The sequence below is a fragment of the Coffea eugenioides genome, chromosome 11 (assembly GCF_003713205.1).
Source record: "Coffea eugenioides isolate CCC68of chromosome 11, Ceug_1.0, whole genome shotgun sequence".
In the NCBI taxonomy this organism is placed as follows: Eukaryota; Viridiplantae; Streptophyta; class Magnoliopsida; order Gentianales; family Rubiaceae; genus Coffea; species Coffea eugenioides.
The window spans coordinates 27,154,277-27,173,179 of NC_040045.1; the positions used below are offsets into that span (position 1 = coordinate 27,154,277).

The 18,903-nt window shown below is 35.1% G+C and overlaps 1 protein-coding gene across 1 annotated transcript; it reads right to left on the minus strand.

Moving 5' to 3' along the window:
- Positions 1-2,670: 2,670 nt before the first annotated feature.
- LOC113751709 (pentatricopeptide repeat-containing protein At5g13770, chloroplastic) lies at positions 2,671-5,041 on the minus strand. Its single transcript, XM_027295819.1, is given in 2 exon segments — positions 2,671-4,623; positions 4,626-5,041. Coding segments are annotated over 2 exon segments (1,845 nt in total). The 5' UTR covers positions 5,011-5,041; the 3' UTR covers positions 2,671-3,163.
- Between the last annotated feature and the right edge of the window lie 13,862 nt (positions 5,042-18,903).

Here is an 18,903-nt window from a genome sequence, read left to right on the forward strand (position 1 = left end):
TTCTACTGAGAACCTATACAATTGTTGAATTACCTACAACTATCTGGAACTTGGGAAGACTGAGGCATTTCAAAATAGAAAGTTGCTTATACTTTTGTACTTTGCCACAATACACTGTCAAGAAATCGTCGAAGTTTGATACTTTACAATCCCTTTCCACACCATTTTTGTGTTATCGAGAATATGCTGAACAGATCAGGAAGCCTTACCAAGTCTTCGAGAGCTAAGTTGTGCATGTCTTTGATTCATGGGATGATTCTTCTAATTGCAATGGATTTCCAATATTGGGCTTGAATCACTGAAAGTGGAATATAGACGCACGGGGAAACATTCTTGTGAGTTCAACTTTCCCACAATTCTTAAGAAGTTAACCCCGTCCAAATTTTGCCTTCCATGGAGCGAAATGTAGACCGTTGGGAAGAAACTGCCTAATCTTCAAGTTCTCAATTTATCAAGTGGTGCATTCGTAGGTAAAACATGGGACATATTAGGAGGAGAGTTTTGTCGACTAAAGTTCTTGAAGTTAGAGCCATCAGACTTTGTAAAGTGGAATACTTATAGAAGATCATCTTTCCCCTAGTTTTGAATTCTTGGAACCTAGTTGAGGAGATTCCTTCTTGTTTAGGGGCCATACAGGCACAGCAGAGGTTTAAGGTGCACTATTGTTATAGTCACTCTATTGGATTTCAGCCAGGAAGGTCATGGAAAGCAAGAGGAAATGGGAAATTTTTAGTGAGAAAGTAAGTAACAGAAGTTCGGTATTCTTATGGATATTTTTAGTACTCCTGCAAGCATTATTTGGATATAAAAACTAGGCAAACCAAATATTATAGGGGACAATGTCCTATTTCAATCTTGAACTACTTCGAATTAACAGCTAGGAAGAAGTTCAGTATTATGGAACGACATATGAGGCGTTCACCAAGAACAACTCCAGATATGGAGTCAGATTTGCATAAGAAACCAAACTAAGGTAAGGTCAAAAAGCATTAGAAGCCAAAAAGGAGAAGGGGGAAAAAAAACTAAGAAAAGCTTGTTGAACAAGAAGACTATGCACTTCTTTGTTTCATGCGTTCAGTTTATGAAAGAAGGCCAACTTGACCTCGAAGTGGCTCGGTGAAACCTGCCACAGGAAGGGGCATACATCATAAGGGGTCAACTGCCACAGCTCAGCGCTAATCCGTCAAATGTTTTGACGAACAGCCCCTATTATGTGCTGCTACTGTTTCATCCTCTATAGAATGATCGGTGCAGAGATTTTGAGCTAGTGAAGTTAGCCTTTCAGGCTAGGGAAACTGAACTCACTTTTGGCTGTGCAAGGCATGAGAACGAGTCCTTCAGATTCAATTGAGACAAGAGCGTGTTCTTTCCCTTCAAAGACGGCATTCTCAGCATCAAGAATAGTTGCCAAGAAAGCTTTAAATCTTTTAACTACTATTTAAGTAAAACATCCATTTAAAAATCACAAAAATTGGCTTTCCCGTAGACACTGTCTATCCTATATATCAGTCAAAAACAAAAGGAGAACAATGAGGGGGGTTGAAAGAGACGAACTGGGAAACTCTGTGATTCTATGCCATGGATAAGAGAGTCAGTTTATCACTCTTGTAGAACATTGTCTCACAACCTTAGCAGTGAAGAGGCATGGACTCAGGGCAGAGATTGGAAGACCACGTAAAAGTCAGATCAACATGAGGGATCTCATCCTTGCAAAGGTTTTGACTGTGGTAGACAAAGCGAGAGATGTTAGCTTACAGAGAAAAAATTGAAAGTCTGCAGAAACATAATGTGTTTCCGTGCAAAATTTATCCCCACACTACCGAGAGGAAGCTTAGAAGGACAGTACTTATTATAACAATTATGTTAATGACTGATATGATCCCTATGAATCTGCAGGGATGCATTTACTCAAAACTGCCGCCAAATTGTCTCACTACAGTCGTCAGTGGAATTCTTGAACCTTTTTTACACTAAACCAGGAAACATTTCACATCAAAAGGAAAAATAGAATCATCAGAGGCATCCCTGGAATATTGGTTTTCTCATTACATCCATGGAATGCCCCATCTTTCCCTATGGGGAGAGTTCAGGTGGGGGTACCGATGGTCTGGAGCCAATTAAACCCCAGCAGACAGTACAAGGAAAACAGAAGTCAGAAAAACATAGGGAATTCTTAAGTGAAACTCTCATCATCAGAAGAAATAATGTCCCCGGTTGCAAGGCCTAAAAAAAATGCTGTTAATTATCCCTGCTAATGGTTCCAAGCTGAGATCATGCCGCTTAAAAAAAAAGAAAAGGAGGAACAGAAATGTAACAATCTGAAGCATTTGGTTATCAAGTCCCAAAGACGAATCAAAAGCTACTATTATAGAACACATGAATAATCAGACACGTAGTGAGCTGATTGGCCAGTTGAAGATTATGCAGATATTCTGTACAAGTGGCTGAAAATCATTTTTTAGCATGTATTGATGCTCTAAGAACAATATATATATCAAGAACTTATCAGTTTACTGAATGCAAAGATTTGGTCTCTTAGCTTTAATCTAAGCATGTGAGGTCTAAATTCTGCTTTTGTTTTGTATGCAGTGGAATGACCCACCTCAAAAGAGCAGAAGCACATATATATATCCATACAGTTGGTGTGTGCGTGTTTGAGAGAGAGAGTAATGAGCGGATAATCTGTATTAGATACATTTATGAAACATCTACATGCATAGTTCTATGTAAGTAGGACAAATTATATGGCTACTCGGTCGACTTCTTTGTTTTGTCATTTGCTTCACGTTCAGGCAATCAAATATCTAAGTAAATGCACCAAAGTTTGTTTGCTTTTGTGGTATTCTGATAAATGCACTAAAACTTGTTTGCTTTGCTCGGGCACTCAACTCCTTTGTTTGCTTCTGTATCAGTGGAATGAAATGAGGAAGACTCCTCCATAGTCTGGAGGAGTAGAAATCATGGGATCATTGTCATCCTTCAACTTGAATTGCTTTTCTGATGACAATCAGTATCAGATGATATTCAGAAGGAATCAGTTAATTACAGAATCAACTTGTACAGTATTACTGCACCTTGGCCAGTACTCCTCTTGGAAAGTTGAATCTTATGTCCATTTTTACCTTGCAGAAATTCTGTGGCTTCTGGTTTTCTAGCCTGAAACCTAAGTTTTGCCAAAACTTTCCTGCAACCATTTTGCTTGGACATGCAGCCCAGCATCCCTTAAAGCATTCAAAGCTGACCTATATAGTCTGACATCTAATTTGGTGCCTTCTGTCTTCATATCCTGCAAAAGCTTAACCAATTCATCAGCTCTATTCAACTTAGAGAAGACTGCAACCATGATAGCAGCCATTGCTCTATCAATTGCTCCCCCATTAAGCCTGAACTCTTGGTAATATCTCATACATGTTTCAAACTCCCTTGCCCTGCTATATGCACTTATAACACTAGTGTAACTAACCTTATCAGGCAATACCTTTCTTCTGTTCATCTCCTTCCAAATTTTCTCGACTTGCCTCAAGTTCAAGCCCCTTCCATGCATGTCTAGGAGAGAATTGTAGATCCAAACATTAGGCTCACAGCCTCTTTCCTTCATTTTGGCCACAAGCCTCATTGCATCTCCCACCCTGCCAGTTTTCCCATACATAGCAACCATGCTAGCATAGGCCACAACACATTTATCAAATCCCTTTTCCTCCATCTCGGAGAATATCATCTCAGCTTTGAAATATTGTCCAAGCCGGAAATAGATATTCTGGATTGAAGCATAGGTCACTTGACCAGGTTCCCAGCCCTGCAATATAAGATCTTCATATACCTTAACTGCAGCATTGAGCCCTCTTCTTTTAGAGAAGCCATTAACTATTGCACAGAGGATGCAATCAGAAACTCTGATGCTAACGCGATTCATCATCTTAACAACATCAAGAGTTCTTTCTACCAATCCTTCTTCAATGTACATCAATACAAGTTTCAAGAACAAAGCTGGATCCCTCAGCATTTTCTTACTCTCAGCTTCCTCTAAAAGCTCTTCAGCCATTTTCACTTCTCGCATGCTAAGAAATGAAGAAATCAGAGAGGAGTAAAATAAATGATTCTCCAGAATACCTCTTTTTGTCATTTCTCTAAAATACTCAAGAGCTTCAAAAGGCCGTCTTAGTTTCCCCAGTGATTCACACAAAATCCAGTAAATCTTCGGAGTAAATGGGGTAGAACCAAAGTCTTTTGTTTCAAACTCTTCAAACAGTGAAACAGCGTTCTCATATCTTCCAATTTTCATGTAGGCTTCCATTATATGGAAATAACAGCCTGAATCTAAAACAATGCCATTCGATTTCATACGCTCGTACAATGAAATCGAACTGCTATACATATGCAACTTATTGTAGCCTTTCATGGCAGCATCAAAAGCCAAAAAAGCAATACTTTCATCAGCTGAGAAAATTCCAAGCAAAGTATTTACAAGTTTGAATTTTCTAGCTCTACTGCAGCTACTAATTAATCTATAACATGTAGAACCATCAGGCAAGACTTGGAAACTTTTAAAATCTTCACACAGTGAATATAACAGACCCCAGTTTCTTGAATTAATTAAGTACCTGATAACAAGCTTGAGGGTCATTTCTTTGGTCTAAAATCTGGCTTGTGCTTAGCTCTTTCATAGTAATCATAAGCTAATTCCTCAGTTCTGGAATCCTCAAACAAAGCACAGATAAGACCATTCAAATCCTCTGTTTCAGGTAAGCTGGAAACTTGATCATCAAGATCTTGTAGCTTCAGGTCCAACTGAATTACTGGTGAAGTGGTGGACGAAGCATCTTCCAAGACTGGTACTGATGAACAACTTGAAGACTTTGCTATTAAAGCTCTGGAATTCAAACACAGGAGGGAAAAAATGGGATGGCCTTTAAAGGGTTCTGAGAAAATGGAAATTGGAATGGGATTGCGGGATGATTTCATATGATTGATTGAAGCTAATGACCATTCTGGAGAATTGGGAATGGCCATTTTTGCCACAATTTTGGAAGGAATTTCCAAAATTTTGCATTTGTACCTTATCGTATCTTTGCTAGTGCAACAGCATGGTTTTATATGGACCACCCGTTGATGGACATGTGGAAGATTATAAACTTAGAGTTTGTACTATGACTTTTAGTTGTAGCCACAATTTTGCTCAAGACAAGGAAGAAAAAAAAAATCTAATGGCGTAGTAGAATTTTCTTTTTCTTTTCTTTGTTTTAGTTACCAAAATAAATAGAAATTTAAAATTAAAATGTTCGTTTGCAAAATATTGCAACGTATGATTGTATATTTTGGAGAAATTTTAATGCTAGATTTTTATACAGTTTTAGTTTGTTATGGTTTTCAATTTATCTGAAGCTAGTCTCTTTTCCATGCATTTGCATGGGTCATTTTATATTCAACAACACGATTAAATATTGCAGTATAAATTTTGAAAATGAAATATTTATTTAAGAAATAAAATATTTTTTGATCAGCTATTCAACTATAGTTTGAGAATGGAAAAAAGGATATACTACGTGTAAAACTTAAAGTGAGCCAAAATTTGAAAAGAATTTGCAATATACCAAACAAAATGAGAGTTAGGTAAGAGCACTAAAAAAAATATTGTAAAAAATCAATATAAAATTAAGGTAATTTTTGTTAAAAGTTAAGGTTATTAATCAAATTAACAGTGAGCAAATTGTAACACAATTTCAATTTAAAATTAATGTAGAAATCAATGTTGTCTGTTAGTTAGGCTCGTACATATTCTGGAGCAATATTATTGGTAAAAAGGGAAGAAGCATCATAACGTGTTCAATAATATTTCAGTATTGTCCCATAAAAAGAAAATAAAGTAAAGATTAAAAGAAAGAGAGAGAAAAGGTTGTATATTATTTTTCATAAAATGAAAAGTTAAAGTGCAAAGACAAAACTATTACTACCATCATATAATTCTGGAATTTTATGAGCCTCTGATGCTTGAACATCCAACGTGGCTCTGTATTTCTTTTTTCTTGGGAGTGAATCAAGGACATGCCATGGACATGGTTTAAGTAACTTATACGGTTTAGCTGTTCAGCAAGTCCACAGTGGAAGTATTCAGAGTGGGAAAAGTGATTGATTGTGAATATAAGTAAACATATATAATTTTCATACTTTATATAAATACAAAAATTAAGGATGACAAAGTGGTAACTGATTGTCGCTAACGAGCTTACTAAGTATTCTAAAATATGACCAAAGTTAAACACAGTAAGAAGGTAAATTAAGGATAACAAAATGGCTGATTGATTATTGTTAACAAAAATACTACACTCAAAACGTCAAAAAGTTTAAGATTAGTTGTTATTAACAAAAATAAAATAAGTTAAACCTAACCATATAAATTAAGGCAATATATACACATGGCAAAAAACATAGGATGTCCACTTGGTTTAATGTCACGGTATTTTGAAAAGATTTATAGTGTCGAACGGAATTCATGTGAATTTCAGATTTCTTATTTGCATGGTGACAATTTGAAAATCGGAAAACTAAAACTTGAGAATAATTGGGATAATTTTGGAAACCTTAGGGACCTCTCTTGAGGTTTCTCTTAATATCACTTAACATGTTTGAAGTTTCTAAAATCTCATTTACCTCTCTTAAATAGTTAAATTGATGTTTTGTGTAACATTTTAGCCCCTTTAGAGTCCGTTTGGTTCACGGATTGGATGAGATGAGATAATTAATCCTCAAAATATTAATCTGGGTTGAGTCATTCTCGGATAAATAAGCCAAATTATTTGGTGTTTGGTTGGTTCTAGGTTGGATAATATATGTTGGGAAATAATCCTATCCTATGTTTGGTTGCAAATTGGATGAGGTAAGATTATTATTTTAATGACCAAAGCACCCCTTACTTTGAAGATTCTTTTTAATAAAATAATAAAATATTTAATAAAATAATTAAAAGAGTACAAATTTGTATTTTTTTGAAAGATAAATTAGTCTAAAACTTTATCATCCTATCTGTTAGTCATCCCAGGATGACTAATACTACCTCCCCCATGGGATTGTTTTATCCCAGGAATAGGGGATTAATTCAGTTATGTATGTATAATATGTCATCCCATGTATGAAATACAACCAAACATAGAATGATACAGGATAATTAATCCAATCCTGTGTCATCCCTTGAACCAAACGATCCTTAGGGGAAAAAATCATTAAACAATACATATAATACTAGAGAAAATATTTAAGTTCCGTTACTGCCCCTGTCATATTTATGAAATTTGTAGCAACAATAAAAGTCTATAAAGTTAAAAAAGTTAAGATAAAAAACGCTAGGGAGTACAAGTACAACAAAGATTAAAGTTGCAACAACACGTTAGCCATTATCCATCATAATAGATGCTATTTTGAACTAAAAAGAAAAAAAATGTATGGGCAGTTATATTTTGGTATAAGTGTAGGTTGCATCAAACTACGTATATGAAAAAACTTTTTAAATTTTGAATACAGCTTAAATAGCATCATCTATTAAAGTATACTTCCTAAAAAAAATTTAATCTATAGAAAAAAAGAGTTAAAATATATTAATCTATAATTTTCAAAATATGATAAGAGTTTCTAAATGTATCAATTTACAGTTTTTATAGTATGATAAGAGTGCTCAATTTGACCTTTTTTTAACAATAGATTTGTTGATTTAAACATACTTAGCTTTATGAGTAAAAAGTTATTCAGATTGTAAGGGTAATATTATCAATTTGTAATATTATCAATTTGGAACATATAGTCTTATCAAACTGACAAGGAAAGCAAGTAAGATTTTGAAAACCTCAGATGTGCTAGGTGATATTATGAGAAACTTCAATAGAGGTTTCCAAAATTATTCCAGAATTATTCCCAGCTAAGAGAAATACAAAGAATGAAATTGCATTCTGAGCTCAAGTTATGCTGAATTGCAGCCTTAGAGAGTAGTTCGTTATGATCTTTGATTTTGTTGCTCATTTACCAATATTGGTGTTGATTTCACACACATAATAGATCTATTCATCCAAAAAGGAAGTTCATCTCATGCTATAGTTCAAAAGTAGAAAGTAAAAGGTTAAAGAAAATTTAACATGGTAATGATATGATCATATATAAAAAAAAATGTAGCACAATTAATGAAGATTTGACATATGACAGAAGTGGAACTTGATCTTTCCGCCTATTAGAATAAAATTCTCAATAGGTTCGTGGTCTATGACTATGAACAATCGAATCATCCAACCATTAATCAAATTATAAGATTTGACCTTGGTCCTGCACATAGTACTCCCTTATGTTGAGGGCTTTTTTCCTTGATTATAGTATTAGTATTATTGAAGTGAAAATATCAGAAACCTCCTCTAAGGTTTCTTCTAATATCACTTAACACACTCGAGGTTGTAAAAATATCACTTACCTTCCCTCATAATTACAAATGACTATATTAAGAACCCTCACTGGATATGTAATTTACATATCAAATAAATAGAGATCAAAAAATTAAAGAAAAAGAAAAAATTCACCACCTTCTCTTTCCTTTTCTCCAACATTTTCTCTTACTCATATTTTGACGACTATGTAATTTTTTATTTGTAAATTAATTTTTTTGTCCTTTTCTTTTTATGATTATGGTAAAGTGGGGTATGATTTTTTTATTTATTTTAAATAAATTTTTATTGTGATATGTGCAACTTAAAGGTTTATGTCATGAGTTGAGAAGAGGTTGGGAAAAAAATAAGCTTTATAAGAAATCAGTTTTGAACATATAGAGTTGAATTTGTACTAGTGTATTTCTTTTCAAATATCTTTTTTTTTTTCAAATTTATATTTTTATAGACTATATTTTTGTGATGTGGTGTTGCTAAAAGAGATTGTTTTTTAGGTAGGAGTTTTTTATTGAAGTAATCAAAGTGATTTAGGAGTATTTTCATTTAGTAAAATGAGCAAAAGTGTAGTTCAGAATTTTTAAAAATTTTGTTACACAAACAACAAAAGGAAGGAGAATAAGTGATATTTTTAAAATTTTAGAGATGCCAAGTGATATTGAGAGAAACCTCAGGAAAGGTTTCTGATATTATCCCATAATTTAATTAGTTCATCAATTAATTGGTTTCATTTATTCATGTTTACAATAATTGTAGGTCTGCTCACAAGAAGTACCAAGTGAGCACTTCATATATATATATATATATATATATACACACTAGTTTTTTTGGCTAACACAATGTGTGAACTTGCCTACATGAGTGCCCTGATTTGTTGAGCGTGTAAACTTACTTATGAGTAGAGGTGTCAAAATGGATGACTTGGACGGGTTTGGGTTGGGTAAAATGGGTAATGAGTATAAGTGAATCAATCCATTTATACCCATTTAATTAGATGGGTATAAATGGGTAAGTCAAAAAATTGGGGATGATACTAAAGTAGAATGAGCCTATGATAAAGTACACGAACAGACTTTACATAGTTGGAAATTAATTGAATGAATCCGACTTCATAAAAAATTACTGTACATGCTTTTTAGTACCACCACAAAACCCTCTCGATGGATGCATGAAATGATGAAGACATTCCACTGTCATTCTTCTCTTCCGTATATAATTGTATCAAAGCTTCAAAGGAAGTTCTTCTTCAGCGGCCATTTTCCTTTTCCTGAACTCATCCACCAATGAAATCATAAGTATAGAGAAAATGTAATTAAAATCCATGCTTTAGATGTCAATTATGCTAAGAATCAAAACGATATACAAGTTTGCATATAGAAAAAATATTAACACTCAAAAGATATTGACACTTAAAACCTGAAGGAGACAAGAAGCTATTACAATCAAGGTAAAGAAGCCAAACAATGATCACCGTACTACTTCCATAAAGCTACCGAGTTTGAATCCATAGCTGTAACTTACCAATTCACTGAATTTGTAGAATGTTTAAAAAACATGAAGACACTAAACAACCAGAAAAGGTAGACATTTTTTTTCGGTCAAAATATCAGAAAGAGGAAGAAGGTTATTCAGCTTTTAAGAAGTTTTGTGAGAATAAGAAGGTATCATACCAAATGAACACTCAAAGGTACAATTCTGTAATTTCGGGTGCCTCTTACCCATGCTTGCCCACCAGATGTTAATATGCTCAAAACCTTTCTAGCCAACAAATATTATGCTCGAGAAAATTCACTAAATTTGTTTAAATAGATGAAGTCCATTATCCCGTCCGATGCAACCTGTGCGACAGGCAGATCCCTAGGAGAGGTTTGAACCTGAGTTAGCAGAAAGACAGAACATCAATTCTATCATCTCGACTAACTCAAAAATATGAAATTTCACTTTGCCTATCACTTATGGCAACTTCATTAGTGTCTGCCCATTGTCATTGTCCAAAGGCCCTATTACAACATTGAAATCATTTCCAAATAGTAGTATCAAATGCATCCAATGTAAAAATCAACCATGTCATTCATAGTGACTACTGACTTGCCTAATTCACATTATCACTTGACAATATTTGGACGAACATTCGAAAGGCAGAAACCTCGCAAAGTCTGCTTCAATGTCATCTCACATTCTTTTTCCTATTTCCTCGATCATTGATCAAATTTATACAACTAAGTGTGTGTATCTTCATTAATCAACAGAAACTAAGTGAAAAAAAAGATAGAGGAATCCTTGCCTATTTGCCTTATTTTTGGCTTCCAAATGACCCCAAAGCCAGCCTTTTCCAGGTATTCATTTTCGTTCTCCCAATCGTTGGCACGTAAACTGTAGCAAGCACTTTGGTCTTCCCTAATACCAAATCCATGAAGATTTTATGAATCCTAATTTAAAGAAAATCATGTAAAATTCCCAAAAAAAATTGGCATAAAACCAAATCTGATCAAAGCAAAGTAAAAAAAAAAAAAGAAATTTTTTTAAAAGTTCAAGAACTATTACATGATATAGGAAAAGGAAATATTCAAGAACTATCAACCAAGGAAATCCTCAGAATATCTAACGCATAGAATGAAATTGAACCAACACGAGGGAAAAAAAAAGCAACTTTCAGTAATAATTTAGAACAAAATAAGCAGAGATAATAGCAGCTTCACTTGTTGATTGGTTTCTTTCCCTTATAGATCCTAGGTGCCAGCCATATCCAATTTGAACAGAAATAACTTGAATTTTTGAATGAATTTTCCTTAACTTTCTTTTACGGAGGAAGGTAGTACTTGTGAGGAGAGGAATATAAGAACCTAGATACAGAGAGCAAGAGGGACATTGCAATGGAGAATAAGAGAAAGAAGAAAGAGTCAAAACATGAAAAATAAAATGAAAATGGTATCCTAAGTGCTGCGACATTTACATAGGCAGGATAATTTAACACAAAAGCCATGCATAATAGTAGAATATGAACCTGCCATAAGTATATGAATCTATAGCAAGTTGAATGCCAATAAGTACTCTTTGCATGATAAATGATAATATCCACCATGCTACCAGGATCTAGGAATTTGTTTCCTTAAAGGTATCTATAATATAATATTAATTTCTTGACATTTACCAAAAAAGTGTAGAGGACATTATTTGAAAGCTACACTTATTAACTTGTCTAATATATTAGAATATGCTCTTTAAACTGTGGTATTGTTTCCTCTTCTTTGTGAAACTCGTATTGATAAATTGCCTGTTTGACGACTTTGTCTTTTCAAGCTACTGGGCAAAAAGAAAAAATGTGTTAAACCGTTCAATGTAAATTACAGCCCGTTTGTTTGGGTGGTTTTGCACCCCTCAATGGGAATGAGCGAATAATGATTATCATTGATGGTGTTTGGTACACAACTATGGCTATTTCATTATCAACTTTTGGGTCTTCCATTATCCAAAATCCATTACCCACTAATTTTGGCACTGTCCCTCCCATTACCGATCAAGATAAACAAATAAAACAAAAACAAACAAAAAGTAGGAAAGGAAAACGGCGACTGCAGCATCTAATCTGCAATTTCTCCCTTCTAGCTCCACCTCTCCCACTTTCCCCCCACCTCCCTTCATCCCAATCTCTCTCTCCTATATTCTTTCTTCCTCTCTCTCTCCCATGAAATTTGTCCCCTTTTCTCTTCTCAGAAGAGGTTATAGTGTGATAAGACTTTTTGTATTTATTTTTAGTAATAATTTTTAAGTTAAAATTTGTTGAATTGGTGTCTGTGATACCAGAGATCGTCGGGTCTGATTGTGGTGAAGGCATTGGCAGTAGTGATAGCGGTAATGGTGGTCATGGCAACGGCACTATCGGTGAAGAGGACCAAAAAAACCAAAAAATAAAAATAAAAATAAAGAAGAAGAAGGAAAAGGAACAACTATGGGAAAGCAAACAAAAAAGATTGGGAGATTAATTGGCAGCATGGCAAGAAATCATGAGGAAGGAAGCAAAAACCAAAAATAAATGGTGGTAGTGGTTGGTGGCCGTTAAACCATTGCTGGACCCTAGAGATAAAGAGAAAGAAGGAAAAGGATAATAATTTTATATTTTTTTAATTCAAAAAGTCATTCCCATTGTAGTGGTTACCAAACACAAGATTTCATCAAAAGAATCTTCACAAATTCATTATCATTTAGGGGTTCTACCATAGTGATTGTCATTGCTATTCCTTAATAGCAGCCAAATGGGCAGGATGCTTTAATATACACTCAAATTTTTCAGACAACTGCATGAAAGTACTACACATGGAAGCAGGGGCGGATTTAAGGTGCGGGCACTGGAGGCACGGGCCCCACTGCCCCCCTTAAATCCTTATAATATATAACATATTTAATTTAGTTTTGACTATGCTCCTATTTGGCCACTTCCTAAATTTTATTTTCTACTCTGTTCCAATTTGTCTCCCCACAGGCCACAACCACCGACAGTTCTCTTTCTTAATACACAATTTATTGGTCCCACTTTTTTTGTCCCCACTTGGCCATTTCCCACCTTTCTTATTCCACACCCGACGTCTCTTTCTTGGTTCCTATTTTCCTTCCTCCGTCATTTCGTCTTCTGGTTTCTTATTCCCAATTTTCTTCCTCCGTCATTTAGTCCATTTTCCTTTCTCCGTCATTTAGTCCGTCCCATTTAGTCCTCTGGTTTCTTATTCCCAATTTAGTCCTCTAATTTCTGGTTTCATATTTTCCCCTCAAGACCCCAACGGAGCCACAATCGGGAGACCATCTACAACTCTGCCACTGATTTGCAATTCATTCCACCAATTTTAGAAGACCATCTGACCATCAAAATCAGGTTCTAACTTCTAAACAATTACTTCTTCTTATTATTATTTTAAATTTGTTGGCAAATATATTTCTAGAGCATGAGACTATTACTGTTTTAAATAAATTTGAAAACTGATTAGTTAATGTAACAACTAATAAATGGGTTATTTGATAAATATTTTAACTTGTGAAATGGTGCTTTTATGGATTATGGATATATAATTTATTTTTGTTTTCCTTGATTAGTTTCTTATATTGGAGTTAATGTAATGATGAATAGAGGGCCATTTGACATATATTTTAACTTTTAAATTATTCTTGTATGGCATGCTTGAACCCAAGTGATTCCTTTGCAGCATTTGATAAGAAAAAGTTGATTCGTCTTGCAGAACATTATCCTTGTGAATTTTCTAAGTTGGATATTCTTGCACTTGACATTGAATTGGATACTTATATTAATGACTTGAAATCAGCTAAGGAATTTCTCAATTTAAGGAAAATCTCTGATCTAGCTCAAAGGTAGGTAGAGACTAAGAGAGATATTGTGTATCCATTGGTTTATATGCTCTTAAAGTTAACTTTGATTTTGCCTGTTGCTACAGCTACAGTAGAAAGGGCTTTTTCAACTATGAATATAGTGAAGAATCGGTTACGAAATAGAATGGGAGACACTTGGATGAATGATTGTTTAGTTACTTATATTGAGAAAAATATACTTCGTGAAGTTCAAAATGAGAAAGTTGTAAACCGTTATCAAAATATGAAAACTCGTCGTGAGCAATTATAAATAGTTTAGTTTGCTTTTGAAATAAAATTATTATTACATTAATAATTTTGAGTTTATTTTTTTACGTTTTTCATGGATTATACGTATCATTTGTACTTGTTGGTGAATTTATTTATTTTTTTGCTGAAAAAACTAGAAAAAGAGTAAATAAAAAAAATTTAGTATTATTTTTGCCCCCACTAAGATTTCTTTCTGGCTCTGCCCCTACATGGAAGTTACTAAGCAATCATAGACAAGGGATACTTGGGCAGTTACCTTTAAAGCCTTATGGTTGGACACATTAGATCCTTGTCTCATTGAGCTTTTTGATGGACAACTTCTCTTTGCTGATGCATAGAATTCACCATCTATCATCCAAAGACTCTATGCTAGAGCAAAATTGTATAGTAACCTAGCCATTACTCTCCATGTTTTTGTCTGCTGAATTTGCTCTTTGGTAACAAAAGCACTTGCTTTATAAATGTTACTCGAATTTTTTACAAAAGAATTGTTTAACCTACCATTGAGTTGTCATTTCCTTTTCCATGCTGAATTCATGAAAACCACACATTATCTTACTACTGGGTCCGTTGCTTGTTTGGATTACGAGGATATAGTGTGACCTGTATCTTACTCACTGTTGTCAATTGTCATCATTATTTTGTAACCCTCTTAACCCCTTCACTAGTGCTTGCTAGGGGACCAAGTTAAAGTTTTTTCTTCTTGCGTTGGTTGTTTGGATCACAAGGATATATTATAACACTATCTTATTCATCTTGTTTTATTTGTCACTATTATTTCCTAACTATCCTTGACCATATGACTAGTGCTTTGTAGGGGAGCAAGCTAAAGTTTTTCATGTTGAGGTGGAGGACTTTTAGAGTGGCCCTAGAAGGAAAACGACTGAATAACTAAGAGTCCTCCCTCTTTCAATCGCTTACACATCTCCTTCTCTCAAGACTCTTTTGTCTCTCGCATCAGTTCATGAGGTACAAACTACTCTTTTGCTGTTTCTCACTTTTTCCCCTAAATGATTTGATTGTTCTATATGTTTTTCTTGCTTACCTTAGATTTCGTTGCTCCTTTTGGTGTAGATTTGTTTCCATTTGATGCGAATCTTGTTGATGATATATGTTGATTTCTTTTTCTAGTGTGATTTTTATTTTCAATTCTATTTGGGGGAGAGAGAGAGGGGGAGAGAGAGAGAGGGAGGGAAAGAGGAAGTGGGAGAGAGACAGAGAGAGTACTTATCCTCATATGAGTCGCAGTCTTACAGAGAGAGAGGGGGATTGTGACGCCCCCCACTTCTCCCAAGGGCGAACCCAAGGGTATCCGCGGGACGCCTGCCCAGCTCTCGTCAGGACTCAAGACAAATCAAATCGAACCTAACGATACATACCAAATACTACGAGTCAAAATAAAGAAAAGTCGCTTCCTTAACTAAATATTTAAATCTTACATCATGTTCACAAAAGATACATCAAGTTCCAAAATGCAACCATTAAAAGTCGACTACACATTTACAGCCCCGATTCCAATCAAAAGTATAATCTAGTCGGCTTTACCAAAATCGTCCAATCCAACCTGTTAAGGAAAACAAACTAATAGGATGAGCCAATACTCAGTGAGGCCAAGAAAACACATGCAAACACATAATCCAAGTAGCAACAACAATTACATTGTAGGTAAGGCTATCAAATTCGAATAATTCACATTTCGAATAGGAAAAATAAACAGAAACAATTCAAGGATACTGTAGCTCTCAGGAGCTAAATTCCACGTAGTCGAGTCGAAGTTTTGATCACATCTCACGTTGACACTCCGTCAACCACATAAGTATCAAATCCGTAGATACACCACTTTTCTTCGAATCCCGTCACCGTTACACCCCCTTACCGGGCCCGCTCATCAAAGTTTTTGATAATACTCGAGTATATCATGGCAATACTGCACGAGTAATGCCGAGCAAGATCTCTCCAATAGATCATGCTCTACGAATATCTCATGGTTTGCTAAGCTTATCGACCAAGCCCATGCTGGCTCGATTCGCAAAGTTAGCCAACGAGTTTTGGGCGTCCCCCGAATATGAATACGAATACGAATATAAGTCGATGAGCAACGCTCAAATCGACAATTCCAAATAGGAATCACAAATACGGATCACATATACGAATCACAAGTACAAATCACATCCACATTACCATGTACAAGTCGGATACGAATTCACATAGCAAAATTCGAATATAATTTCATTTGAAAGAGAACGAGTGCGATAAAGTACACCCTCGTCTCAAAATTTCAAATTTACATAACGGATAAGAAACAGATAACCACTTAACAACAAGTTCATGCACTTGACACTCACAGTGATTCAAGTAGCGAGTTCAAATGATGGTTTAGGCGTCTCCCGTGAGATCCTCTGGAAGGTCCTCTTGAGCGCCTGAGCATTTAATAGTGAATTATCATTCACACATCCCAATTATCAAGGAAGATTGTGCACTAATACAATCTGGGGAAATTTCATGAAAATGAACCTCAATTACTAGTAAATCGAGATTCAAGTGGAGTTTCTTAATGTACAAGAGCAATCGAGTTTTGTTATCTTGGAAATCAAGCATAAACATTCAAGTATTATCGAAGGAATAAGGAATACTTGAAAAACTCCATTTCCTTGAAATTCAGAAAATTTCAGTTTTGATACGATATTTTGAAAAAATCGTATCTCAGATTCCACATGTTGAAAATTGGAAAACTTGGTACCGCTGGAAACCTCTTCCAAAGTACTAAAAGTTCTTAGAAGACACTTTTCCATGAATCTAAGTGGAAGGTGTTCAAAAATGAGCTTAAAGTTGCTGTTCCAAATCACCCAGGATTGAGCCAGGGTTGGTTTTTCCCTAACTTTGAAAATTCAGCAGAATTTACTCGTTGCAAACCAGCCCTTGAAATTTGTAGCTCAATTAGAGGTGCAAGTAAGGTTTAGGACAGAACAAGAGGATCCAGAATCGGAGTTTCGAGCACCAAGATATGGTAGCTCAAAGTTGGGAAAAATTCAAGACTGTTACAAAATTTCCAGATTTGGTTCCGACTTTGGACCTTTTGTTAAGTGTCGAAACGGACTTGGATTGACACCAAATTTTGCAGTATACTACTCCTATATGAAGGGTAACTCTCTATCAAATCTCATGGAAAAATACCCTCGGAAAGATGGTTAATCAATCAACCAAAGTTTGGAAAATCCTTAAGGCAATCTGTCCAAAGCTAAGGTTTTCAAAAACGAGGCTGTTGCCGTGTATTGATCATAACTCCCTCAATTTAACTCGGAATTGGAAATGGTTGATAGTGTTAGAAAATACATTCATAGGGCTACGACTTCACAGAAGAAATCGTTTTAATTTTCAGCATGCAACGGGTTCAAAATCAAGCCTCAAGTTGCAGTATCATCAAATCATTTCGGCAGAACGGAGAAACAGGACAGCCGACTTCAGATGAATGGTGTGGCTCACACACCTAAAACCAGAATGTGAATTATACACCGTTGGAAACATGGAAACGTCTAGTTTCAAATTCCGCTAACGGCACTTGATTTCGACGTCGGAGTACGGAGTTATGGACGAAATACAAATACTGGTCTGGATTACGGCGAAACCGTTTTCCAGATTACCAGTTTTTGAAATAAATTCGTTTGACCCACCAAAACTCAGTATTTTTCAATGAAAATTTTTACACAACTACTACAACATATAAACAACACAATCAATCCATTAAATCCTCAAATTTCTGCATTAAAGTGACCGAACAGAACAGGGGTAAAATGGGAACTTTTTGCTTCAAGAGTTCAACAACGTTTCTGGCCACAATACACCTTTAATCTACTTCCTTAAGCTCTAATTCAGCAATAAAACCATCATCAAACATCATCACAGCCATCAACCCAAAGTGGGAGTTCATAGAGCCCACATTTCCAACAATACAAGCTACTAAAGTGAAGATTCCAACTCAAATGCATAGATCAACTTCCATAAGACAAGTTTAAGGTGCTTGATTACTACCTACTTTGATGGCTGGTTTGGACAGATTTTTCGGCCCTTTGAAGCTTGAAGAAACCGTGGATAGCTCCTTCCTTTTGCAGCTAAGTTGTTGTCCAAGTGAAAAGCTAAATGAATGTGAAGTTTGGTGAGAATCTATGGAAGTTTTGGTAAGGATTTGGATGAGTTTTGGAAGAAAGAAATGGTGAAGCTTCGGTTGTCCCTTGCAGCTGCTAGCCGTCCGTTGCAGCAGAAGAAATGAAATGAAATGAAATGCGGTTCTGAAGCCTTTGCGTACAAAAGACGCTTGACGTCAAATCTTTTAATACGTCAAATCAATTATAACTAGTACCCTACGCGCGCGTTTTGTGTTCGATTTCTCTTACGTTTGTTGCACTAGTGCACTAAACCTCTAAGACACTTACATTTATATAAATATTTTTCATTCTTAATTGTCCCAAAATAATGGTCCAAAGTCCCCCAATTAAGCGCGCACGTGAAACCACGTATTTCTAATTTAGGCGCAATAAAAATTGAAACCTTTGAGAAATTCCTATAACGATTGTACCACTAGCTATCACTTGTGTAATTAAACCTAAAATTGTCTATTTTAGGACCATTGTTTAGGTCTCAAATTTTTGAGCTTATTGTACTCCTAATTGGCTAAAGTTTTCAGACACGTTTTCACTTTTTCACTAAACAAGCTTCTAAGAAAATAATTTTTTTGAAACGAGACACATTAAAAATATAACGAAGCTATAAAACCATATATTTAGGTCTAATAAGGATAGAAAATAATATTCGGGCAAAAATCCAAATAGATAATTAATTGAGCCAAAATTAGGGGTTTAAAAATAAT